The 27,238-nt window shown below is 36.3% G+C and overlaps 1 protein-coding gene across 1 annotated transcript in view; it reads right to left on the minus strand.

The window, feature by feature from the left end:
* The window catches only part of LOC127661590 (Golgi apparatus protein 1-like), a 57,004-nt gene that overhangs the window by 19,592 nt on the left and 10,174 nt on the right, over window positions 1-27,238 (minus strand). Inside the window, exons 2-13 of the mRNA XM_052152353.1 lie at window positions 17,595-17,624; window positions 16,194-16,280; window positions 15,344-15,559; window positions 13,935-14,138; window positions 12,238-12,309; window positions 10,637-10,823; window positions 6,478-6,692; window positions 5,032-5,153; window positions 3,210-3,311; window positions 1,120-1,273; window positions 486-623; window positions 223-309 (exon numbers count right to left, since the gene is read on the minus strand). Coding sequence (XP_052008313.1) covers window positions 223-309; window positions 486-623; window positions 1,120-1,273; window positions 3,210-3,311; window positions 5,032-5,153; window positions 6,478-6,692; window positions 10,637-10,823; window positions 12,238-12,309; window positions 13,935-14,138; window positions 15,344-15,559; window positions 16,194-16,280; window positions 17,595-17,624 — 1,614 coding nt within the window. The remainder of the gene's footprint in view (window positions 1-222; window positions 310-485; window positions 624-1,119; window positions 1,274-3,209; window positions 3,312-5,031; window positions 5,154-6,477; window positions 6,693-10,636; window positions 10,824-12,237; window positions 12,310-13,934; window positions 14,139-15,343; window positions 15,560-16,193; window positions 16,281-17,594; window positions 17,625-27,238) is intronic.

Below are 27,238 nucleotides of genomic sequence, written 5' to 3' on the forward strand. Positions count from 1 at the left end.
ACACTATTCCAAATTTCTCATGTCAACATTTATTTTTTTTTAAATGCAGCTTTTAATGGGAGTTATTTTTTTTGTACTGTCTCCGGACAGTTACGCAAATTTAGCCTCAGAAAAAATATTAATATTACTTTAAACAGAGAAATTGAAAACATATTCATCATAGAAGAATATCTAGGTCCATTCATACGACATGTTTATGGTATAGTGTGGAATATGCCATACCTCAGATTCCAATTCAGTCATGTTGCCCACCACATCTCTGCAGTTTGCCACCAGATCTTCTAGATGGTCCTGCAAACACTCCAGCTCCTGAAAAGTCCAAATAGATCAAACACACATTGTTAACATGGATAGATGCTCTTGTGTTACTGCTCCACTTTAAAATACAAGGAACTCATCCTGCTGTAAAATAAATTGCTATTCATTCCAAAATTCCAAAATGACAAGACTACAGGTTTCCATCCCAAAACTCATTTAATTTTCACCTGTCCAGTGTCAGTCTTCTCACTACACCATTTTCCCAGGTCGGTCATGCAGCGTTTCTGTAGCTCTGGGTCCAGCTTCACATCTAGAGCTCTCTGATGAAGAATTCTCTGGACTTCTACCTTACAGTCTCGTGTGAGCTGCGCAGACAAGTCAGGGATTTTATCACATGAGTTTTACAATAGTGTCCATATACTGTATACAGTACATTAATTAAGTTCTTACTGCCAAGCAGTTCAATGGCAGAATCCAAATTTGCATACTATCCACCACCTTAAATAGTCAACGAGATTAAAGAGAATTTTCTACAATCTAAATCGTGTGAACTGATTTAAAGTAGAATGCCAAATGTGCCAATAGAGTGTACTATTTCCTGTGGGTTTCTAATTAATTCATGTTTTTGTACTTCTAACGCCCACAACCTCTTGCATTGTTTGTGACGGTATATTGTGGAAACAGAGAGTTTGTCACAGTACATTAGATCGGAATGCATTTAAACATGGCTTGTTGTGATCAGAATGATGACAGAATTTTCATTTTCGGCTGAAATATTCCTTTAAATATGATTGCACCAGACCATCACTGCTGAATGCATCATTGTGTATCTTTTGTTTGGATGTTCATTTATTTCCTCACCCTTCTGCCCTGCTCTTCTGTCCGGTAGGCGTGTCGGTACAAGCAGGAAAACACAGCACTGGGAGGCATCAGCTCACTGCTCTCATTCCAGCCCGGTGTGTGGCAGAGTCTGGACGCATCATTCTGACATTTACGATATAAGATAGGATCAAGTCTAGAGGAAAGAAACACAGACAAAGAAAGAAAAAAACAGTCAAGTCCAAAGCCAGATTTGTCTCATCCACATTCCCTTACATTTTTACTGTTTACTGTTTTAACAAATATCACATTCAATTACTTAGAGGAGGTTATTATCTCTCAAATGAGCCCACACACACACACACACGCACACACACGCACGACGCACGCACACGCACGCACACACACGCACACACACGCACACACACACACACACACACACATCAGATGTATAGATCATTAGATAATCCAAACGAAGCACAATGTTACATATGACAACCAGGAGATGGCGCCAAATACACGACAGACTCAATAATGCAGACTCATTGCGTCAAAAGGCACTCACTCTGTAAAATCTCATTACTAAAATCATGTAAACATTTTAGTCAATGTTGTGTTTGCATGTGCCATTAGTTCTTATGTACACGTAATCTGTTTTATTTGTTTGGAGAGGCTTTGATAAATACTGGACACTATGATAAATAATTTTTGTAATGTTATAACTTTTGATTGCTTTGTCGTATTTTTCTCAGATATGGGAACCAAAAAAAAAAAATAGCAGTTTTTGGAGCCAACTTATTTAAACCCAGATATAAACAATGTAAAATCAGAAAAAATGTTCATTTTTGACTAAATTATTTCTGTGATTTTTCAGCAGTTTCTTAGGCTCAGAGTCTCAGAATGTATCATAATCTATAGTATGAAAATTATTTGAAAAGTTTTTTTTACAATGATACCAAACACTTGACCCCCCTTGTTTTTTTGTGTTTTTTTTACGAGTTATATGCCTTTAATTTGTGTATGCCACTGAAACAGGAAATCTTTAAAAACACCCTCAGAGCTTAAAGGGTTAACTTACTTTTTATAGTTTCTACAATATTACCATAGTAAAACCATGGTTTCCACAGGTAAAAACAAACAAAAACAAAACATGGTTAGCCAAAAACAGTAGTTACTACAATATTACTAGTAAAATCATAGTTAAACTATGGCATTTTTATAGTAAAACCACAAATAATAACCACAAATTTATGATTTTTATTCATATAGTTTTTCGTTTTCCTGTATTATCAATATGGTTTTACAATGAATATCATGGTTTAAATATGGTTACTGTAGTAAAACCATGTTGCATTTACTGCGAGGGAATGCAAAACTTATTGTGAGGGCAAGCAAAACCATTTCATATAAACAATTCCTGCCCTGTCCTCTAAAGGGCTCTGAAGAAATATCTTAAACTGGCTAAACATGGAAAATATGCTAACAAATCGGACATCATTATGGCTTGCATGTTTTACTCTGCACAATACCAGTACCTAGTTAATGAGTTATTTTAGAGCGGAGAAAAACGAAACTCGATTGTGTCATTTTGCAGTGAGTCATGGAAGTGTGCCAATGCTGCAGAGCTCTTTTGGCGTACTTTTTTGCTTCTGGAACAAGAGTGTTGCACTGCATAGAGAACAAAATGACAGTTGCTCTGAGCTTGAAACAAACAAAGCTTTTCAAATAACATTTCAAGTGGTCAGTGAATAACAATGGCCCATCAAAGCAAATTACTGCTTTAAACTGCTGTAATTAAAAATCACTTGACTCTAATGGGCTGTGAATGAAGTTAAGACCAGTTAATGGGTTTATTATAATGACAGTGTGTGGGAATCATTCCAAAACTGAACACATGAGAGAAACAGATAGTGAAGGTCATGCCACAGACCACACAATGCTACCTACAGACAAGGGCTGAGCAATTAAATACATACAAAGAAGCCCTTTGAGTGACTAAATTCATTTTTTAGATTTAAATTACAAAACACACAGGAAAAAACACTTAAAAGCATTTGAGGGGTCTTATTTAGTATGACTCAGCCGGTAAGATCAGGTGAGGTAAAAGGATATGGAAAGGTTAGGTTAATTACTTCCAGTCTCTTGAGATGAAGTACTGGAGCTCCAGCAGTCGATGTTCACAGTCCTGGACCATCTTATCGGTATACAGGTGCTCCATTAGACACGAGAGAATCCTACACACACATACACACACATGTAAATATTTTTTATATTTCGTCCACAAAATGCAACTAGTACAGGAATAATATATATTTTTTCAAACTATGCTATGTTGGTTTTAAGTTAGATTTTTCTATAGTGTATCACTAACACTGACATTGTACCATGCAATAAAAAAATGTTATGGACTTTAGCACTACTTCTCTAAAGTACCTTGGATTAACATGTCTATACTATTAATACATCAATATATTAATCATTCATAATGCTGAAGAGTTTTTAAAGTCAAATTTAAGACTTTTTGTCAGACCTGAAGAAAATGAATTAAAACTGTATGTCCATACCACAACAAACCCGCCCGCACCCCCCATGCTTCACAGTTGTGATGGTGTTCTTTGGCTTGCAAGCCTCAACCTTTTCCCTCCAAACATAACGATGGTCATTATGGCCAAACAGTTACATTTTTATTTCATTAGACCAGAGGAAATATCTCGAAAAAGTAAGATCTTTGTCCCCATGTGCACTTGCAAACTGTAGTCTGGCTTTTCTATGGTGGTTTTGGAGCATTGGCTTCTTCCTGGCGAAGCAGCCTTTCAGGTTATGTCAATATAGGACTCGTTTTGCTGTGGATATAGATACTTGTCTACCTGTTTCCTCCAGCATCTTCACAAGGTCCTTTGCTGTTGTTCTTGAATTGATTTGCACTTTTTGCACCAAACTACATTCATCTCTAGGAGACAGAATGCATCTCCTTCTTTAGCGGTATGACGGTTGCATGGTCCCATGGTGTTTATTCTTGCATACTATTGTTTGTATAGATGAACGTGGTACCTTCAATTGTTTGGAAATTGCTCCCAAGGATGAATCAGTCTTGTGGAGGTCCACAATTCTATTTTCACAAATAAACTATTTGGATGATTTCTTTTGATTTCCCCATGATGTCAAGCAAAGTGGCACTGAGTTTGAAGGTAGGATTAAAATACATCCACAGGTGCACATCCAATTCAGTACCCCTCCCTTCAGAAGCTAATTTGCTAATTGTCTAATACATAATTTTCTGGAATTTTCCAAGCTGCTTAAAGGCACAGTTAACTTAGTGTATGTAAACTTCTGACCTGCTGGAATTGTGATATAGTCAATTAAAAGTGAAAAATCTGTCAGTAAACAATTGTTGTTAAAAGCAAATGCACAAATTAGATGTCCTAAACGACTTGCCAAAACTATAGCTGGCTAATATTACATTTTAATGACTTCATCCTAAACTTCTGACTTCAACTGTATATACACACACCAGTATATCAATACATACGAATTAGAGGTCAACCGATACTGGATAATGCAGATACGATAATAATGTTTTGAAAGAAAGGCAGTACTGTTACAGTTATCTGCCGATAAAAAAATATTAGTCTTACAGGGTGAGCCAGAAACTGGGCTACATGAGCCCCAGACACAGAGGGACTTTTAACTCTTGAAGTTTAATAATAATCGCAACAGGCAATATTGCGATTCATGTCTTTCTGTCCCCAAATTTAAGACCATTTACATGATAATCAAGACTTTTTTTAAGATATTTAAAGCTATTCATGACCTATTATTTTAGAAGACTGAATTTAAGACTTTTTAAAGACCTGCGGGAACCCTGTATATCAAAGTATCATGATATTAAGATCTGATACCATCACTGGACCAAGTACGGCTCTGAAAAATCTACAATACATTAGCGTGACTCACATTGGGTCTCCGCTGCGGATTTGTTTGCAGGCCGTCTGTATCACAGACTCACAGGCTTCATTCAAAGCTCGATCGATCCGGTAATCAGCGCCAGGGTCTACTGATTGGATTAGAGTCTGGAGCTACAGGAGAGACACACACACAAACATTTAAAGTTCAACATTTCTAGACTTACTTCCATTTAGTCCAGTCCCCGTTTCATTGTTGTATTGCATTAACCGGCAAAAATGACTCATTCTGAAGTTAAGACCAGGTTTTAATATAATGACAGTGTGTGGGAATCAACTTCTGAAATTTCAGAGATTTTGCAAAGAGACAGTTTTTGAAGAATGGAGCAGTGCAAACTACACAACTAAACAGCAAACCTGCAACCAGAGAGTAAACACTATTACTTATTTCACATGTGGGCATTTCGTTGCAGTCTTAAAAGGTACAGCGGCCAAAAAAAACAATTTTTTTTTTACTTAATTTAAAGAGTCAGAGAGGCTGGAAAATGGTAATTAAAAAAAACTATATAATGAGTGTATTGGTGCAAAATACTGATTGAATCATAATATCATAAAACATGATTAAAAAAAATTAAGATGGGTCCCTTTACAAAAGGGATTTTCTACTTGGTCAGCAAACCTCCATGGTGGTCTCAAGATGAAAACTACTAATTCAACAACTGTTTTTACTTTAAGAATATACAATTCTTGAATATTCTGGAAATCACAACTCATTATTTTATTGGTAACGCTTTATTTTAAGAGTCCACAATAAAGCACTAGTTAAGCATGAATTAGACAGTAATTAACAATTAACTGAATGTAGATTAAGGCTATCTTAGCCACACTTTACAATTAATTAAACATGCTTTGTGTAGAAAGGAATGCAATTAATGCTCAATATGCAGATATCATATGTCAAGTTTACTACACATTACTAAGCCAGTCATTAAGGCTAATTAAAATGGGCTTTACAAAGCCAATTTACTAGCAACTTAATAACTTGATCTCCTGTTTTTAAGTGAAAGTTATTTTACTCAAGTTATGGGGTTGTTTTGCACATGTTTCAATTACAAGAAATTACATTTACTGCAAATACTGTAATCATCTAATAAATGTCAAGCAAATGGTTTCAGTAAATGTTTCACTTTAAATCAAGGAGTCAAACTGTAAATGTAATATTTTAGCAATTCTTTAGTAACAATTTAGTAAAACCAATAATAATTAGCCTTAGTTACTGGCTTGAAAGTGTTATAAATAATATAAATAAAGTGTTACCTTTTATCGATTGACACGCCTAGTTCCTGATAATAAAGTTTTGAAAACAAGCAGCTTAGCCAGCCTTACAGCAAAGTAACAGATGGACTATTGAATACTGTCTTGGCAATGAGGGGCCTTGAAGTAAAAAAGGTTGAGAACCACTGATTTAGCAGAGAAAGTAGGACCCCAGTGATCTTACGGCTGTCTGGCAGAGGATATCCACCATGCCCTTGTCTCCGCGGGTCACTCTCATGAGACAGTGGAGTGTTCTGCCCTTGCGGTGCAGTCCGGAGCAGTGTGCCTCGATCTCTCCTCGACAGTGCAACACGATCTCTGGACTCAGCGAGAAATCCTCCATCAGCATCCGTCTGTAGTCCACCATCTCACCCTGACAGTCTCCGGTCACTGTACGGCCTGCAGTGTGCAATGGTAAAACATGCAGAATGGAATGGAATGAAAAACATATTAGGTTGCAAATCGATCAATAGCCCCAAACAGAGAGAAAATAGAGGAATATAATGGCAAACTAGCACAGCACTTACTGCACAGCTTATACAGTAAACTGCCTGCAACTTCTTCAATATAGAATTTAAAGTATGTAGAACATAATGCAAAAGTTTCAAACAAGATATTATGCTACATTGTTGCCACATGACTTCATATGAGTTACATGTTTAATTCAGCGAACTGAATCCAATCGGATGGTAGTAAACCTATAACATGTCCATGGACTTCTTGGTCAACGTTTTAAGGTGCTGAAATGAACAAAGTATATATATTGTGTCCTGTAATGGATCACCAAGTTTGTCACCATTTTAATCACATTTTTGGCTTCCGAAGTTCATTTTAAATTGTCCTGTAGTGTGGCAAATTATTTTTAAATGAACAAATATTCCATGTAGCTTCACAATTAATATGCATATATAGGTAAACTCCAGTCATGCCAAAACATTCGATTTACAATGTGTTTTTTGTAACATTGAGGATTGTAACAAGAGTATAATTAACGGTTAAATGTATATTATGTTTAACAGAGAATACATGCATTTTAAACTGTAAACTATTGTTAAATCAGGTGAAAAACAATAATCAGATTTTTCCAGAAGTCCCTGTGTTACCCGTCACATAATTATATTTTATGTGAACAGTTGTTTCTTCTAATTTTTAATATCAGTTATGTACATTGGGGTGTTTGTGTTATTTTAAATATTTTTTTAGTTAATGTATATTGCATTATTTTAGTGTTACTCTGATGGTGTTTTGTGTGAGTAAAACTGTGCACTTTCTCTACATGTGAATTAATTATTGTCCTGGAAGTGTAACTCTTGATGGACTTAAAGTCATTATGTGGACTTTTACAATACTGCATGATTAACAATACATTCTAAAGTGACTTTTTTATTATTATATCAAGTTTATATAATTTAATAATATAAACGTCGTGAACCATAAAATATGCCGGCATCAAAATGATATCCCATAAAGACTGAAACATGGGCAACCACAGCTGCCTTTTTTACTGTAAATTTAAAGTTTTTTTTCAGTGATAAATTCTTAAAGGGATAGTTCACCCAAAAATGAAAATTCTCTCATCATTGACCTCATGCCATTCTAGAGGTATATGACTTTCTTTATTCTGCAGATCACAAACAAAGATTTTTAGAAGAATATTTCAGCTGGTCCTTACAATGCAAGTGATCAGACCTTTGTAGCTCTAAAAATCACAAAGAAAACATAAAAGTAATCAATATGACTCCATTGGTTAAATCTATATCTTCAAAAGCGATATGATAGGTGTGGGTGAGAAACAGATCAATATTAAAAGGGTTAGTTCACACAAATGAAAATTCAGTCATTGTTTACTCACCTCTGTGTTGTTATAACCCTATATGACTTTCTTTCTTTTTCTTAACACAAAGGGAGACATTTTGAAAAGAATGTTGTGCTCAGTGATGTCATACAATGGCAGTTTATGGTGACAACCTCTTCAAGCTTCAAAAGAATGCAAAATTATAATTCAGATGTCTAATAAATTATTCCATGAGACTCATGATTGTTATGAAAGCATACGATAAACAAAACAAACTGAAATTGAATGTATTATTTAGTACATATGGTCACTGACCGTTGATCCTGTGTGCGTTTATGAGTCTGCACGTTGGGGGTTCAAGCAAAAACTTGTTTTTTTTCAATTCAACAGGACCACCAGCAATATTAACAACAGAAAACACAACATAGCTGCACACAAATCAGAGACCAACCAGAAACCAGATAATCTTTTCTATGGTAATCTGAGTTTTTTTTGTCCTAAGCAGTTCTACATGCAACAGGACATTCTGTTGATTGCTTGATTCTATATTTGGCGTCACACCCGGTAACCCTGTCTGCTCTAAACTGGCACCTGTCAAATGCGTTGCGATTGTCTGTGTTCCGCGACTGCTTTTGGGTCCTTGAATAAGGTATACATTGCGAGTAAGGGCAGCCGGTGGAGTTTCTGGTGCCCCATCAGATGGTGCCCTACCCAGACCACGTAATATGCATATTGGCAGCGGCGTTACTGGTAGCTACCTTCAGCCTCCTCCATCGCACTTTTTGATTGAGGACTCCAGTTCAAACAAATAAGGCTGGACATTCAAATACATCTATTTTTGACTAGAAACTCTTCAGACATGTTTTGTAAGTTATGCTCTCTGGTTTGTGTGCAGCTATGTTGTGTTTCTGTTGTTAATATCGCTGGTGGTACTGTTGAAGTGAAAAAAAAAACAAGTTTTTGCTTGAACGCCCCATCTCGCACGTGCTGTGTTTCTACTGTTGCTCTCGTGCAAAGAGCTCTGAAGCTTGCATGCAGACTCATAACTGCACACAGGAGATCAACGGTCAGTGAACATTTGAACTAAATAACACATTACATTTCGGTTTGTTTCACACCATACCTTATCGTATGCTTTCATAACAATCATGAATCTCATTGAATAATTTATTAGACTTCTGAATTATACTTTTGCATCCTTTTGAAGCTTGAAGAGGTGGTCACCATAAACTGCCAATGTATGACATCACTGAGCACAAAATGTTTCACAATTTCTCCCTTTATGTTAAGGAAAAAGAAAGAAAGTCATATAGGGTTATAACAACACAGGGGTGAGTAAACAATGACTGAATTTTCATTTTTGAGTGAATTATCCTACTATAGAAGTCCATTTAACTATAAATCTCCACTTTCCCTTTCAGGTGTGAAAGTGAAACTAAACAGGCACCACATGTGACTTTCAGATGTAAAAGTGAAAGTAAAGATTTAGAGTAATAAAAGACTTAAATTTGTATCTTTTTTTCATCAACACTATTTTATCCCTTCTGAGGGTTCAGATTGAACCACTTAAGGTTTACTTTTATATTTCCTTTATGTGATTTTTGGAGCTATAAATGTCTGGTCACCATTCACTTGCATTGTAAGGACCAACATAGCTGAAATATACTTCTAAAAATCTTTGTTTGTGTTCTGCAGAAGAAAGAAAGTCATAAACATAGGGATGGCATGAGTGTGAGTAAATAATGAGAGAATTTTCATTTTGGGTGAACTATTCCTTTAATGGCTGCTTAAGACATAACAAAGTAGCTAAAATATTTAAATAACAAAACACACATGGGACAAGGAATGTGTAGAAATTTGTGAATGATGTGTGTCCCATTTTATCTGCAGAGTTGGACCCACTTTATAGATAGTGCCTTTAACTACTATGTACTTAAGCATTTGATACAGTCTACTTATTATGTACATTCATGTTGTTACATTATACTTGCATTTAAAGTACCTAATTAAGTACCTTAATTACATATGTAGTTGCAATTTTAATCTAACTCTATACTTAACCCCTAAACTTAACCCTACCCCTAAACCAACCCGTACCTCAACCTCAGTAGCAGCGAATGTGAATCTTGTGAGAATGTTTTCAGAACAACACGTAGTTACACATTAAGTACACTGTATTGTATGTGTTATGCAAGCACATAGTAGTTAAAGACACCTAATAAAAAGTGGGACCACAGAGTTTTCTAGTAGAGTTAGTTTAGCGCACTCTGATATATGTTTTAAGCTTGTTTTGGATGTGTTGCATAAATAAAGAATATGGCTGTTGCCCTAAACAAACTAAGTTTTGTAAATGTCATTTCTATTCATGAAAATGAATAATTATGATTACAATATCAAGGGAAATAATCAACAATTATGATCTTTGTCAAAAATGTGCAGACATGAGCAAAGCCTGTTTTATTATGGTATCATGTCATATGGAGTTTTATGGTAGTATGTCATTTTGAATACACCCAGAGTCTGTGTAAAAGTCAGTATGTTAACAAACCTCTGTGAACTGCAGACTCCAGGCAAAGCAGGAGGTAGGAGAGTCTGGCCTCTCTGGCCCGGGGCATGCTGGTGTCCGGGTTACAGTGGTATTTGCGTAGATCAGCCTTACAGGCCTTGGCGAGGGAGTAACTGACCTTATAATCCTGGGCAATGAGCTTCTGCCGAGTGGTCAGGGCGTTTCTGCACTGTGGACAGAGATGCTTATTAAGGCCACAGACAATCAGACAGCACACACACATACTGTGTCGAACTGACCACAGTATTCCTGTGGATTCTTCTAGACTATGGCTTTGGTTCTCTCAAGCATTTCCATGTAGACTGACATTTTTTTGTACATTCTGTTGATTCAAAACACTTGTAAATCAAACCGAGTAAGTGGAGAAATATATCTGTGAATTGTGGTTGCCTTACTGAAGGAATGTTCCGGGTTCAATACAAGGCATTTATTGCATTTAGTTGATTTCCACAAAACATTATTGACTCGTCCCTCCTTTATTTAAATAAAACTAAAACAAAAATTGGGGTTACAGTAAGGCACTTACAATGGAAGTGAATGGGGCCAGTCCATAAACATTAAAATACACATTGTTTCAAAAGTATAGCCACAACGTTAACATGATTTTACTGTGATAAATTACCAGCGTTGCGTAGTCATGACAACGAAGTTGCAATACTGGACCTAACCATACCCCATTAAGGTTAGTAAGCAATTATATAACATTTAAATAATGTCAACACGTACAGTGGTTATGTCCTGTTGTCATATATTCGAAACAGTGAGTATTATAACATGTATTGACTGGCCCCGCTCACTTCCATTGTAAGTGTCTCACTGAAACCACATTTAATTTATTGTATTTTCTTTTGTGGTAATCAATCTGTCTAATCAGATCAAGGGAGTGGTGGTGGTGGTGTAGTGGTCTAAACCACATAACTGGTAATCAGAAGGTCGCTGGTTCAACCCCCACAGCCACCAACATTGTGTCCTTGAGCAAGGCACTTAACTCCAGGTTGCTCCGGGGGGATTGTCCCTGTAATAAGGGCTCTGTAAGTCACTTTGGATAAAAGCGTCTGCCAAATGCATAAATGTAAATGTAAATGTAATCAGACAATAATGTCGAAGTTCACTAACTTGTTCTTTAAGCATTTTATGCATTACAGACATAATTCATGTTAGGGGATTTTTCTGTGTGTTAACGGTTCACTTCTGGTATCCTTATTTGTGTTGCGCTAATGTTGCCATTTTTCCTGTCTTTACATTAGTCATAACAGGAGTTGAAAGACTAGATACAACTTTTAACCTAAAAAAAGACTTATAATTTTATAATTTCTGTCAATACTTTTAAAGCCATGAGTATGTTAACATTTATCCTGGTGCAATGTCTTGCCCCATAGACTTCAATTGTAAGAGCATTACCCTAAATATGATTTTTCTTAGTTTTTTGAAACCACGGAATGAGTTTGAAATAGTTTTAGTCAAACTTATGTTTTAATTGACATCATGTCACAGATGCTGTCTTAAGAGCTTGTTTTGAACCCAGATCCTTCCTTTAAATTCAATGCATTACAACATATACACATATTATGCATGTGACACACCTTTTCTGACATTGCTTCTTCAAATTTATGATTGAACAGACACTTGTACACTCTGCCCTCTCCCACTTGGGTCTGCAACAAAAAGCATCCATGAAAATGTTAAGCATTGAGACATCAAACCAGGTCTATCGGGAGATATTTGACACTTAACAGTCACACATCAGATATGTGTCTACATCAACACATCGCCCCATGTCTCCTCCTACACAAAGCAGCTGTGTAGTCTAATCCTGTCATTCTGAGTCACAGCACCTGAGGGGCAGCTTTCAATCAACTCTCATGCCAGCCCGCCCCCTTCGTACAGTTACTGCAGCAGTGAGAGAAAGACTGCATTCACAATTTGCATACTATCAGTCCCGTGTAGTAAGCAAGATTAGTGCTTCCAAAATTATTGTATATTAAAAATAGTATGCCAAAAGGTGCCTGGATTGCGCATTATTTCCAAATTTGTCCATGTATTTGGCCTAATATAACCTACATTCCAACATTGAATTTTTTAATTTGGAAGAAAATGCAGAAATACAAGACCGAAGCTGACACAGTAGTTTTTAAAATGTACAAACAAAAAATGGAATTATGAATTTTTATGATTAAATTATCAAATTTAGCTAGATACTAACATGATCTGTGAAACAACACGCAATGTTATAAAGCCAGGCAGATTAATCTGCGATATTTAGCCATTTTGCTATTATCGGCTTGGCCGATTAACAAGAGTGTCAACTTTCACTTGGGTCAGTTTTAAAATCTACCAATAGATTTGTCAATGGATAGTTAAATCTTTGTGTTTTCAAGGTTATTTTCTTTTCAAGTTTATGCAAATTTAAGGAAATATTTCACAAAATAACATCTGATTTGCTGTTGTTAAATTGTTTTATGTTTATCAGCATTTATATCGGCCATACTGCCCTCGAGATATCATTTCAGCCATTGAAAAACCCACATTGGTCGAACGCTACACAAAAGTACATACTTTCCCTGCCTTTTCCATTTATTTGAGATTGCTGGAAATCATCTGGAATTTTGATTTAGACTGATTCGCTAATGAATAATTTAGACAGATGTGAACCATTTCGGCCAAATTACTGAAAATAATATACCCAAGAAGGATTCAATCAAAAATTCGACATCAGTGTAAGCACAGTTGTAGATCATCGCACCATTAGCTAGGTAACTCATAGCCAATCACATGTAAGCCATTGCTGTTTCAGTGTGCTAAAGCAGCAACCTCCACCACCCCACCACCACAGGTTGAGTCCCGTCCTGCACGGGGTAGGCTCCTTGCCCCTGCCTCCTATCTACGGCAGGATATAACGGTTCCGAGTACAACTTCTTCTGACCACCAGACAGGGCTAATGCCAAAGAGAGACATTACATTTCTGTTTTTATATTCATCAAATATAAAATTCAAGTCTGCAAGTCTTCCTGATAGAACTATGGTTTGTGAGCAAGTTCTACTCTACACAACCCTATCAAGAGCAATATTTCCATAACTTCTAAGATTTTGTTGATTTTCATAATTTTTCCAGGCCTGGAAAACACAGAATTAAAATTCCCTGATATTCACAGGTTTTTCATGGATATGAGTTGCGATGCAGCCATTGAGATAGATTAGGGTTAACAATTAAACGTGATCATGAAAGGAGATGTGGGGAGTCTGTGAGGATTAGGTGAGACACAGACGAGCCGGTACATACATTTTCACAAAAGCGTTCCCGGTCGTCTCGGCAGGAGAAGTAGAGGTAGCGGTCGAGGTGGAAATCATCTGCTGACAATTCAGCAACCCTCATGATGGCCTTCTTACAGTCGTCCTTGATTTGATGGGACTTTTCCGGCTGCTCTGCCTCTCTCACCACAGCTCTCTCCAGACACGCGATCACCTCACCTTGAGAGTGCAGATCCTGAGACAGAAAAACAAAATAAGTAGGCTTTCACACCTGGGACAACTCGGCTTTGGGTTGACCTCATATGCTAGTATGTAAGTTTGGTTACTTACCAATGAAAGAGGAAAAAATGAAGCTTAAAGCAATAGAAGTCTTAAATGAACAAGAAGAAATTCAAATTGGTTTGATATTTCACAGAACATGTAAACAAATAGTGCTCTTAATTTTCTACAGATTATAACTAAATGTGACGCAGATGCTATCTGCATCCTAATCTGATTGGCTGGTTTTGTTTAAGGCACGTAAAGCAGAGATAAACGAGCAAAACTTTATATGTCTGCTCGTGTAAGTGCCTCACTGGAACCAAGAGTTTTCAGTTTTCCATTTTTAAAGAAAAGCAGTCGAAATTTATTTTTGTGGTAATCAAAATTATGCCACAAATGCTGTCGATTGAACTTGTATTGAACCCGGAATATTCCTTTAACAGCTCAAATTACACAATTTTGTACTGTATTGCTCATTAATCATCATTTTAAACTCTCCGGAATGTCTTTCCTCATAGACTTCCTTTGAAAATGCATTTCTGTAAACATGATTTTTGCTTGTTTTTTTACAAACCCAGGGTCCAAGTTCTTTTCTGTAGTAATCGACAGCATGTCACAGATGCTGTTTTGAACCCAGAATGCTCCCGAAGGACACAGAAATTGACACAAAACAACTAGTGTTATTTTAAGGCCCTTTTCAATGTCTGAAGTGGGAAGTGTTAGTTTTTTAACACTTACATGACTGTTCCCAATTACTGCATAGCCCATGCTCTAAAAGACTTCAAAACAAGTTGTTAACACTCACAAATTAGGCAAATACAAAACTTTTTTCCTAGCTTTCAAACTTAAGTAATTTGCCATCTTGTATGTGTGGCAGTCTGAGCTTAGCAATTTGAAGTCAAGGAGCAGACAAGTCTAAAATTATCTCTAGCCTTTTTATAATTTCAGCAGAGAAAATAAATTCTCATTTGCATGTGCACCCGGGGGAATGAGGGAAGTGTGGTGATCTGGTGCCAATGTTCCAGCATGCCCGGAGGAGCATCAACATTTCAGGAATGGCAGTGTCATCTGGTGCAAAGCCAACATCCTTTGGGATGTTCTAGAGTGGCCTGAAGGTTTGCGGTTTTAACCGGGCTGGGTGTCAAAGTGTTCTCCGCTATTATTGGAATGCAAGCTTACTTTTTCTCCAACGCTGATGCTTCCACACTGCAAGGTATTGATGTCTTCTCTGCATTTGTCCATGAAGCCACAAATAAGCCGATAGTCACTGAAGATGATGGTGATCATCTTGGTGATGTATTGATGGCACTGGCGTTCCGTGATGTTGCTGCGGTGATCCACCAGGCAGGACATCAGATAGCCTTTCCCCCTCTCCTCATCGGCACACTCTTTCAACTGAGAAACACATTTAAGAGATCGACGCTGTAGTATCAAGATTCTCAATTAAATGTTGTGTCAATTTCTCTGATGATTAAATTGCCAATCTAACCACAATGTTCATCAAAACACACACAGCATGCACAGCGCGCGCACACACACACACGCACAGTGCAAGCACACACACACAGCGCAAGCACACACACACAACGCAAGCACACACACACACACAGCACGCACACACACACACAGAGCGCACGCACACACACAGAGCGCACGCACGCACGCACACACACACAGGGAGCGCACGCACACACACAGGGCGCACGCACACGGCAAACACACACACAGGCAGCGCACACACACAGCACCTTGCAAATGTTAGTGAGAACTTGTATTGTCCATAAGGATTTATTTTTAAATGGTATTATCACAGCTCTGAGAGTGCATTCAAACATACCAGCTAAATGCATTAGTAATGCATTTTGCTGGTGAGGCAGTTACACTACATTTATACAGACAGCAACACACCTGTACACACACACACACACACACACACACACACACACACACAGACTGCAGTCTCTAAGGAAGCGTGCTTAATTTGTTTGGTAATTGAAGAACAATGATATGATCCCTGACTGAAACTGACCTCTAACATGGTGCTTGTGCACACTTCCAGTGCCACAGCCTCAAACTTGGCATCTGTAGTGAGATTCAGCTTGTAGTTCCACAACAACTGCCAAAAAATTAAGGACAACATTTAAAAAACAATATCAATGTCAGCCATTCAACACTGGATTGGAAAATAAGTGAAATGAACATCCAAAAACAGCCCTTCACTGGATAAAAATGAACTACTGCTTCAAAGTTGACATGAGCTCTGTTAATGGACTGCTAGATTGCAAAGACAAAGTGAAAGCACGAATCGGTGTCTAGAGCAGTGTTTCCCAGCCTTTTTTCTGCCACGGCACACTTTTTACGACCAAAACATTCTACGGCACACCACTATCCCACATAGTCTAACCATCGTCAATATATTTCCTTTTCAAGAACTTGTCCATGTGTCAAGTGCCACATCGCCTCCACATCACAAGAGTTGAAGAAGCGTCACGGAGGGGCGATTTTACGAGTTTGCCACATAGAAAAACGGGAGGTGTGCACAATAAACATTGATAACAAGTATTTGGAAGAGAGAAAAAAGCTTGCAGTTGCTTTGATAGCGGAAAGTAATAAAAGGACTCAATTATGTACATATTAATGATTACAAAATGCCAGTAAATGTACATATTATTACATTATATCTTTTTAACGCATTCTACTTTTCCAACTATGAATAAAGCTATTATTATGATGAATTGCAACTGTTATTTACAAGAACATACAATTGATTATAAGGTATATTGTAAGGTCTTATGAATGTAGTTGTAATGCATTATATATGCAGGTTTTAAGTATTTTCAAAAAGGAATATCTCAATTGCAGTAAATACCCATATACTTACTCTATCACTCTCTAAATGTCAGCGTCTTGCCTCTCTGTAGCTTCTAATAGTGGTGATAAATGTTTCTCTGTTTCGAGTTTTAGAAATGGGAGTATCAGGTCTTTATCATAATTACTGGCCAACTATGAGCTCGCATCATGAAAGGGGTGACTCAGCCTTATTCAAATGCCTAAATGTTCTCCATCTTCGATTTGTGGAGCAGGCCTGTGCACAGCGGCCATGATGAGAACATCAAAGCACTGAAAATGAGGGAGTGAGATCAGGAGCAGATACCTCTCGAGAGACCTCACCAAATTAATTGCAGGATGCAGCCATCATTACACAGTGATTAGGCCATTATTCTTCAAAAATGACTTGATGTTCCCAGTCTCTAAAACCTACTGACGTATTCTCTATGTAAAGCTACAAAGAACAGGTCTGAAAGAATGAAGCATTTGTAGGGTCTTGTAAACAGGTGAGGGGGGTAGTGATGTCTAAAAGTGAAGATGATTATAGTCATATTTGGGCAGAACGTAGATGTTGTAAAGACAGACCTGATTAAGCACTTACATGGTTACAGTCGGCAGCAATCTCAGTCTCCTGTAAAAGAGAGAAAAAAAAGAGAGCCATTTAAACTATGCCATTTATGATACTTCAGCATTGATTTTTGGCATTTTTAAAGCTTAAGAGTCCCAGTTCCCATTCACTTTTGTTTGTTGTATGAAAAGAGTAGCCCAGATTTCTTGGTCAAAACAAATTTCAGATCAAACATATTTGAATATCATGTAAACGATGACAGAATTATACATTTTAGGTGAACCGTTCCTTTTCGAGCCTCACAAACGGGAGCTCCTGTGTTTCCTCCTTCCATATATTCACCTCAGCATCTCATGTCTGTGTTTTCTCAGTCTGGCAGCGTTAGACCACTATCTGCTAACTGTCAACAAACACAATCCACAAACGCTGAGTGACTCATAGTGCATGAAAATGCAATTAGCAGTTATCAAGGGATGACAACAGCGGAGTCAAACAGACAGAAATCAATGCAAATAATGAACTCTGAAAAAACACACAAAGTTCTAGCAGTGGCTTAACAATAACATATCAGCACTTCTATAAGGAAGTTAACTGTCAAACTTATTCTGCCTGTGTTAACACAACAAGGTGTTGTAAGTAACAAAGTTGATGGAGTGGTTATATCCAGTAACCATCATAAAATGAATGTGCAAAGCCTTATTTTTCCAAACAAGGATGCACACATTGGCACAGCACGTGTAGACTTTATAATAAGTTATTGCATTAGGTATTATGAACGATCAACAAACAACTATTTTTAACAAGCAATCACCAAGCTATTTCAAAGACCAGGAAATTTAAGGATGATTTTTAATGCAGCTATTCACTGGGGGTTTAAAGACATTTAAGACATTACCATATGATTTTAAGTAAAGCTGCTTTGAAATGACATGTATTGTGGAAACCACTTTCCACAGACTTTTACAATAAGGTTATTTTCATTAACAATAGTTAACCTTTTAAGCTCTGAGGGTGTTTTTACAGATTTCCTGTTTCAGTGACATACACAACATTAAAGTCTTATAACTCGAAATCAAAAATAATGAGGGTCAAGTGTTTGATATCAAGTGTTTGATATCGTTTGAAACATTTCAAAATGATATACATTATGATAAATTTGGAGACTGTCAGCCTAAGAAACTGCTGAAAAGTCACAAAAAACGTTCTTTTTATTCTTATTTTTCTGATAAGACATTATATATCAGGGTGTGAATAACGTAACTCTGAATTTTGTTTTTTTCAATCATGTCTTGAATTTTTTCAAATTTTGTTTTGATATGAGAAAGCAATAAAAAGTTATAGCATTACAAATATAATCCAAAAACATCTCCAAGTGTCCAAAAGCCTCTCCAAACAAATAAAACATAAGTGTACATAAGAACTACAATACAACAATGACTAAAGGTACGCTTTCTCTCCAAACAAATAAAACATAAGAACTGTACATAAGAACGAATTACCCATGCAAATAAAACAATGACTAAAGGTACGCTTTCTCTCCAAAGCATGCAGGCATGAGTAACGAGATCTCATTCAGTTCCATTCTGTGTCATTTGAGCCATCATTGAGTCTGCGTCGTGTACTTGGCGCCATCTCCTGGTGGTCATATATGTTATTACATTGAACGATTCTCTCTGCCCATATTTGGATGACTTCCACCTCTAGACAAATGCAGCATCTAAGCAACAACTGTTTACAATAGCTAAGTATATGTCAAATACATATACTTAGCTGTTAGTCGCTATCTTTTTATCCTTATAATATATCCATATATCAGCTTTCAAACCACATATGTCACATGGCTATTTGATCCGTTTGATGTTTTTACCTATTACAGCAAAATGTGCAGTGCAAAACGATTAATAAATGATCAAAACAGAACACTTCTGATTTGTCTATAAATTTCAAAGCACTTGTTAAGTTTTGGTCATAATGCCTGCATGCATTGTAAAGTAGAGCTTCTAAGCTTTCAAATTACACCTATTTTGTGTTGCTCAAGACTGTAGTTATATAAACTGTTTAACTTGAACTAACAATAAACAATACATTTTCCGCACTTTATAATGGTTCATTTTAATTTCAACATATACTAATACATTTGTAAACTTAAAAGTTGTATAGCCTATGTTCTCATTAGTTAAGATTAGTTAAAAATTAACTAATGATAAACAATAATTTTTCAGCACTTATTAATCTTCGTTAATGTTAGAAAAAATGCTAGTCTGAACTTTGTTAAGACTATCCAAATCTACATAATTCTTTCCCAGATATAAAATAGTTAATTAATATAACAATAAAAAAAAATAGTTACATCTTTTGGTTTTATCAGTCAATTTTGACCCAGATATCAATTGTGTGTGTGTTTTTTTTTACATCTATTAATTCGATTTGAACTTGTAAACACATATATTCTGGCTCTTTCCCATCCTCTCTCACACACTTTTGTTTTGTCTCTCACTGGGTCTGCATATCATTTACAAACATGCAAACACACATACAAATACTGTCACACAGAGACACAGACACATATTCCTGTAAAAAATATGTCAGGTGTAACGAACTTAAAAAATTAACTTAATCAAAAGGTACTATTGTCTAAAGGGGGTGTGATGAGAGCAAAATTTAATGCACACATTTGTCAAAATTGGGCTTGAAAGAGGAAACTGTCCACATTTGACTCTGCAGCCATCTGATACAGAAGCAGCTTACAGCAAACTCACACATCAACATTCAGCAGTTCATGCAAGTTAGTAGAATAGATTTAGCTTAAAAACATAGTAAAAAAGTATTAATGTTGTATACTTCAGTTGTACAGTTGTTTTGATGTTAGTTGAAAAAGAATATGTTGGTTTCATAACTTTTGACCACCAAGCTGTATTGAGCAGTTATGAGTAATAGGAAATTCATTCAAATAAGTAAAAGTAATTCTCACATTAGATGGTTATATAAACTGTATGTTATATTTAGACACATTTTCATAGAAAAATTGATTAAAAAAAGATGTTTTCACACTGGTTTTGCTGTAGTTAATATATATCTTGAAATGTCAAAGAATTCTACATTGTATTATTTCTAATAACTTATATTTGTCAGTTAACATACCAAAAATATAAATTTTTTTACATTAAGGAACAGTTAAGAACCTTTTAAATGACATGCGATATAACAGGTTATGAATGATTTTTAAACTTGAATTCCACCGGGTCAAAATTGACCCGTGAATGCAAAAGGTGCATGCATATTCTGAACGCAATTGGCGGGTAAATAAGGTTAACGTACACAGTTCTGTAAAGTGTTACTGATACAGCAAATGAAAAACAGCAGCACGTTTACAAACTCCCATGACACAAGAGAAAAAAGGAGACAACACTGAACCAATATCTGAGAACACTAGTGGCACTACATTCAAACAAACAACTAAACAACAGCTTCATCATCAAAATTCTTGATGTGGAACAGAAGATGTTATCACAGCAGAACTTCATAACACAGCAGTGGCCCTAAATAGGAACATACTGATATTTGAGATCAGCCGCCACACCCGGAACAATCATCCAGTTCCTCGTCCACAGCCAGAACAGGATATTTCTATTTGTACAACAGGACTCAGTGCTTACAGGGCGGATAAGAACATATGTGGATCTATTGCAAATGTAAACACTAGCGTTTTTCTCCGTAAAATATAAACATTAAATATTTATATTGAACATATATATATTAAGTATATAAAAGTGTTTGTGATAAAGTTTGAATACTGCAGTTGTTCAAATGTGAGGCCCTCATTTATTTGTCACTTAAGTTTCTACTGTTGAGAAATCAGATTTAAAGTTAGTTTGGGTGGTTCACTTCAATGAATCGATTCAAAACATAATAGACCACTGGACTTAAACAGATGAGCTCTGTGCTCAATGACCTCCAATTTCTCTATGCAATACATATCAGGCAATGTGGTTTGAACAATAACTGAAGTCACGTGAATTTGGGAACGAAACATCCTTTGCATTTTATTGATGAGATGTCGCTTGCCAAAGTAAACACAGTTAAAGTTTAACACAGTCCTAATAAGGTCTGTCCTACAACTTTCAAAAAACAAAAATAGAAAAATAACAACCAAGGCCAACTACTCGGCTGCTTACTGACTTCAAATAGATCAAATATAGAAAGTTGTGTGTGTTCAATTTAAGTTTAATCAGAAGCTCGTTCCCCTGTGAGACTCTGTTTTGATGAAACAGGCTTCCAAGAGTCAAACAAAGCCTAAGGAAAAAGGGTCTAAAGCAGAATAAAAACAAGACACTTTCACTTATAATTAAAAGAGAAGAGGAACTTTAAGGACAAAGGCCTTTCGATTAAACAGTGCATTCAGAAAGTATTTAGACCCCTTCATTTTTTTTACATTTTGTTATGTTGCAGCCATATACTAAAATGCTTAAAAAAAGTTCAATCTACACTCCATACCCCATAATGGCAAAGCAAAAAACTGATTTTTTACTTTGCAAATGTATTAAAAAGGAAAATCTGAAATATCACATTGACATACAGTTGAAGTCAGAAGTTTACATACACTTAAGCTGAAGTCATTAAAACATCAATAATTTTTTAACCACTCCACAGATTTCATATTAGCAAACTATAGCTATTGCAAGTCATTAAGGAAATCTACTTTGACCTCCACAAGTCGATCGTTGGGAGCAATTTAGAAATGGCTGAAGGTACCACATTCATCTGTACAAAAAAAATTGTACGCGAGTATAAACAGCACAGGGCCATGAAGCCATCATACTGCTCAGAATGGAGATGCATTCTGTCTCCTAGAGATGAATGTAGTTTGGTGCGAAAAGTGCAAATCAATCCCAGAACACCACAAGGACCTTGTGAAGATGCCAGAGGAAACAGGTAGACAAGTATCTATATCCACAGTAAAACGAGTCCTATATCAACATAACCTGAAAGGCTAGCTCAGCAAGGAAGAAGCCACTGCTCCAAAACCGCCATAAAAAAGCCAGACTACAGTTTGCAAATGCACATGGTGGCAAAGATATTACTTTTTGGAGAAATATCAACTGGTCTGATGAAACAAAAATGTTATTGTTTGTCCATAATGACCATCATTCTTTTTGGAGGAAAAAGGGTGAGAGAACTAAAGGATGCTGAAGAACACCATCCCAACCGTGAAGCATGGGTGTGGCAGCATCATGATGTGGGGGTGCTTTGCTGCAAGAGGGACTGGTGCACTTCTCAAAACAGATGGAATAATTAGGAAGGAAAATTATGTGGATATATTAAAGCAATATCTCAAGACATCAGCCAAGAAGTTAAAGCTCGGTCCCAAATGGGTCTTCCAAATAGACAATGACCCCAATCATACCTCCAAAATTGTGGCAAAATAGATTAAGGACAACAAAGTCAAGGTATTGGAGTGGCCAATAAGAGATCTAAAATTAACAATATGATAGTATAATGTAACTACACACATATTTAGAAGTATAAGGAAACATACTGCGGTAAAATAAGCGCAATAAATATGAAGCTCGCAAAGCCTGTGATGGAATCACCCGAACTGACGGTTCAGGAAAAAAAAGTCACTATGGTGAAATTTTTGACATGAGACTGTCCTGGGATGGATACCGGTACAGTATACTGATCTCAGATTCATCTCATTTGGGCAGGATGCTCACTTTAGATGTAAAATCCTTATTATCTAATATGACATATACTGTATTTTGGTATATCGAGGTATGTAGAGTATAACACTGTGTTTGCCTAATACCACAACTGCTAGTGAAATAAAGCCATTTTGAAGAACACAACTCCCTCCTCTGCATGTCAGTGATATCACCTCTGCAGCACCGTGGACAGGTTTGAATCTGTCATAACAAATAAGGCATGAGAGAAAATGAAACAAGCCACAGATGAAGCATCATCTACAAAAACAAGCTTTAGTCAGACTGACACCTGATAAAACAGAGAATTTTCACTCAGTCAGGGATTTGGTGGAGCTAGAATGTATTTCGTGCGAAGACTGCACAGACTAGTGACTCCAAGATCTCACATTTCAGAGAAAACTCATGGATATCATCAATAAGCATTACTAAAACATGATATCACCTTCACATCCGAAAAACAACCTCCCACACTTGCTTTTTACCAAGTGTTGTTGTCTCAACTTGTGATTTCAAAAACATTTTACCTGTAGCATCAAATTAATTAACTACTTGCTTGATCAACACAAAATGGGTGTTGCTTTAAAGCTTAGAACCTGGCCTTTACAATGCATATATGCAATATGACGAAATCTTAACAAGTGCTTTAAAAAGTTTCCTTTTTTATAACTTATGAAATACAATTATTTGATGTACATCATATTGTCAAACACTGTACAGATTGGAAAGGTCTCGAGTAGATCACGACAAGAATATTGTTTCACTAACAGACCTAGCATATCGAGTAAAAGAGTTTATAAGTTGTAAACGGATGTTTTCACTTGTAACCTCATGAAACAAACAATAGGGATGTAATAAAATATTGATATATCAATTAGTGATAGGCACGTTATTTTATCTATATATTTTTGAGGCTTCGATTTATTAAAATTGGCAGACATATAAATTAGAATCCTAATTTGCATGCTTTCCAATTCATTCAGTTGGCCTCAGTTTAACAGTCTGACGCAATAGTGTTGGGAGACCACAAGAGGGTGATATAACATTTACTGAAGACGGTCGTGGACAGGAAATACACAGGTGTCGCACACACAGAACGAGCTGATGCAGAGCAGCAGATGGCAGTCCAAAGATGTCCTTCTTCAGGAATGAACAATGTGACGTTGATGAGTTTACAGGTTAGTGTATGAAACTGGTGTAACTGCACAAACTGAACAATTAGAAATGGGGACGTTTCGTATGCAATTTCTTTGCATGTATCTTTGAATGGGCTTCATTCAAGTGATCAAACCACAAAATGACATACTTGTAACTGAAAATACACTGTGTAGGCTATATGAAATTTAATTATACACAATATATCATCCAGTAATAGGCCTGTTGTGATTATTAAATAATCATCTCATCGCATTTAGATAAATATGATTGTTGTGCACTTCAATTCCAATCACATTTAATGCCCAAATAAGGGAATTTTAAGCAGAAATACAGGCTAAATGTCATCAACGGCATGTTTATGTTATTCATTTGATCTCAGAGCATCACTGAGATGCATTGCTGATATCAACCAGCAGCTCCTGTCCGGAAGAGCGTGTGACCTGCTTCTCAAGCACTCTGATTCATACACCATCACCACTCATGTGAAAATATAATGAACAAATACAAACTTTGATAGTGAAAGCAAAGTGATCCAGCTTTACTTTAAACAATCGTGAAATGGCAAATACTTCTGGTCATTGTGAGTTAATATAAGCAGTGTTAATGACGCAGTGAGACAGAGGAGACACGCTTAATCGGTTTCTGTGGAGTGATCAAATAATGAAATGCAATCTCAAGGTTTTGCATCATGAGTAATGAGGGTTGTGGGTTTAATCAAAAACCATAAAAATAATGTGTGAAAGTGAAGAAATTAGGACAGCAATATTATACTATTGCAAAATATAATATAAAAACTAAACACATTTTATTATGAAAAATATAGCCTATAATATAAATTACAGGGGTTCAAAAACAACAGTGTAAAACATAAAACTGACCAAAACCAAAGTTGACCAAAACGAGAGACGTATTTTAAGTATTTGTAAATATTTTGATATTTAAAACATAATTTTTCATGTAATTCATAAGTTTTTGAAGCCTTAAAAGAAAATCATATATCCCTATTTTATTATTTCATTTATATATTAAATCAAATCTTTCATATCAATTTAAATATGAAATATGACAATTTGAAAACCATGAAAGCCAAAAGAGACAATTATACGGCATAGCCCTAAAAAAGACAATTAATCGGAATAATTGCAATTATTTGTTTGACAACTTCAGCCAAATTTCAAAATCGTGACAACCCTATCCAATAATGACTAGTGGATGTGTGACCCACTTTAACCCTACCACTCACTTTATCAAAGTTTAGTTGAAAACTATGTTTGAAAAGACAAATAATATTGTGCAACTAGCACCCCTATTTATATCTACAGTTGAAGTCAGAAGCTTACATACACGTAGGTTGAAGTCATTGAAACTAATTTTTAACCTCTCCACAGATTTGATATTAGCAAACTATAGTAAAGTCTTTTAATTTCCAACAATTGCTTACAGACCGATTGTTTCACTTATAATTGACTATCACAATTCCAGTGGGTCAGAAGTTCACATACACTAAGTTAACTGTGCCTTTATTCAGCTTGGAAAATTCCAGAAAATGATGTCAAGCCTTTAGACAATTAGCTTCTGAAAGGAGGTGTACCTGTGGATGTATTTTAAGGCCTACCTTCAAACTCAGTGCCTCTTTGCTTGACATCATGGGAAAATCAAAAGAAATCCAAGACCTCTGAGACTGAGCCTCGAGCCCAGCCAAGGACGCTCAAAGTTAAAGTGAAATGAAAGTGCCATAGAACCAACATGAAATGACATGGTTGCTCCAGTAAATGTGCTTTTCATGTCGAATTTCATGTTGCTTTAAAAACATCTGTTAAGTTTAGGTGTTGGTTAAGGATGTCCATTTTATTCACCTCTCATTTATCTTTTAGGACACTATTGGTTAGGTTTAGGTAAGTTTTAGTTTAGAGAGGTTAGTTTTACTCATTTTAATCTAACATTCACCTTAAAAACCTTGTCTGATTACATCATAATTTCACATGCTTTTGGCGCCCCCCACAGGACATGTCAATAGAAAACTGCAGCCAAAAGTGTAATGAAGCATGTAATATTGGCTTTCAAAAATGTTGCGATTGTCAAGTAAATTTCAGGAGATCAGTCTGGTTATTATTGTATTCAAGTGGACCATTCAAACTAATCTCGCCACAGTGCCCATTGTGGCAACGTTGAGAATGAGATGTGTATTTGCGTTATGTTACGAATGGCAGTCGGACACATTTTTGAACGCAACAACACACTAATAGAGCTTGTGTAGCTAGAAGCGTGTTCGTTCGTATAGTTGTGTAGAATGTGTTTCGGTCTTTAAGGTTAAAGAATTGTTTAAGTCCCTAATCCAAAGTCTGAGAAATAGTTATAGTGCCTTGCCTTGGCAACAGTGGACATGCCCAATAACTGAAACAGTCTAGAAGCAGACACTGTACAAATAGTGTTAATGCTACTGTATTACAGTATTTGTAGTTGCACAACCACTTAACATGCTGCCAGCTGTAATAATCACATTATGATTCTGAAAGATCTAAAAGCCAGTGAGGATACAACCCAGCATCTCCTCGCCTCTGTAGCAGTGACTGAAATGCACTGAGTGGAATTACAGTAAATAAAATCCATCCTTATGTGCAAAAGTGAACACTGTGACATGGAGATAATGCCAAAAACAGAGTGAATGTGATTCTAGAGGGTTCTTATCTTTATTATGAGTCAGAAACATCGGCTCCCTATTTTTCATTTTACTCACTTGATTTACGTTGCAAAATATAAAATGAAAAAAGGACAATGTGAGATAAAAACGAATGAACGAAAGCTTTCTCACTGTCCGTC

Source organism: Xyrauchen texanus, chromosome 21, assembly GCF_025860055.1.
Source record: "Xyrauchen texanus isolate HMW12.3.18 chromosome 21, RBS_HiC_50CHRs, whole genome shotgun sequence".
Classification (NCBI taxonomy): domain Eukaryota; kingdom Metazoa; phylum Chordata; class Actinopteri; order Cypriniformes; family Catostomidae; genus Xyrauchen; species Xyrauchen texanus.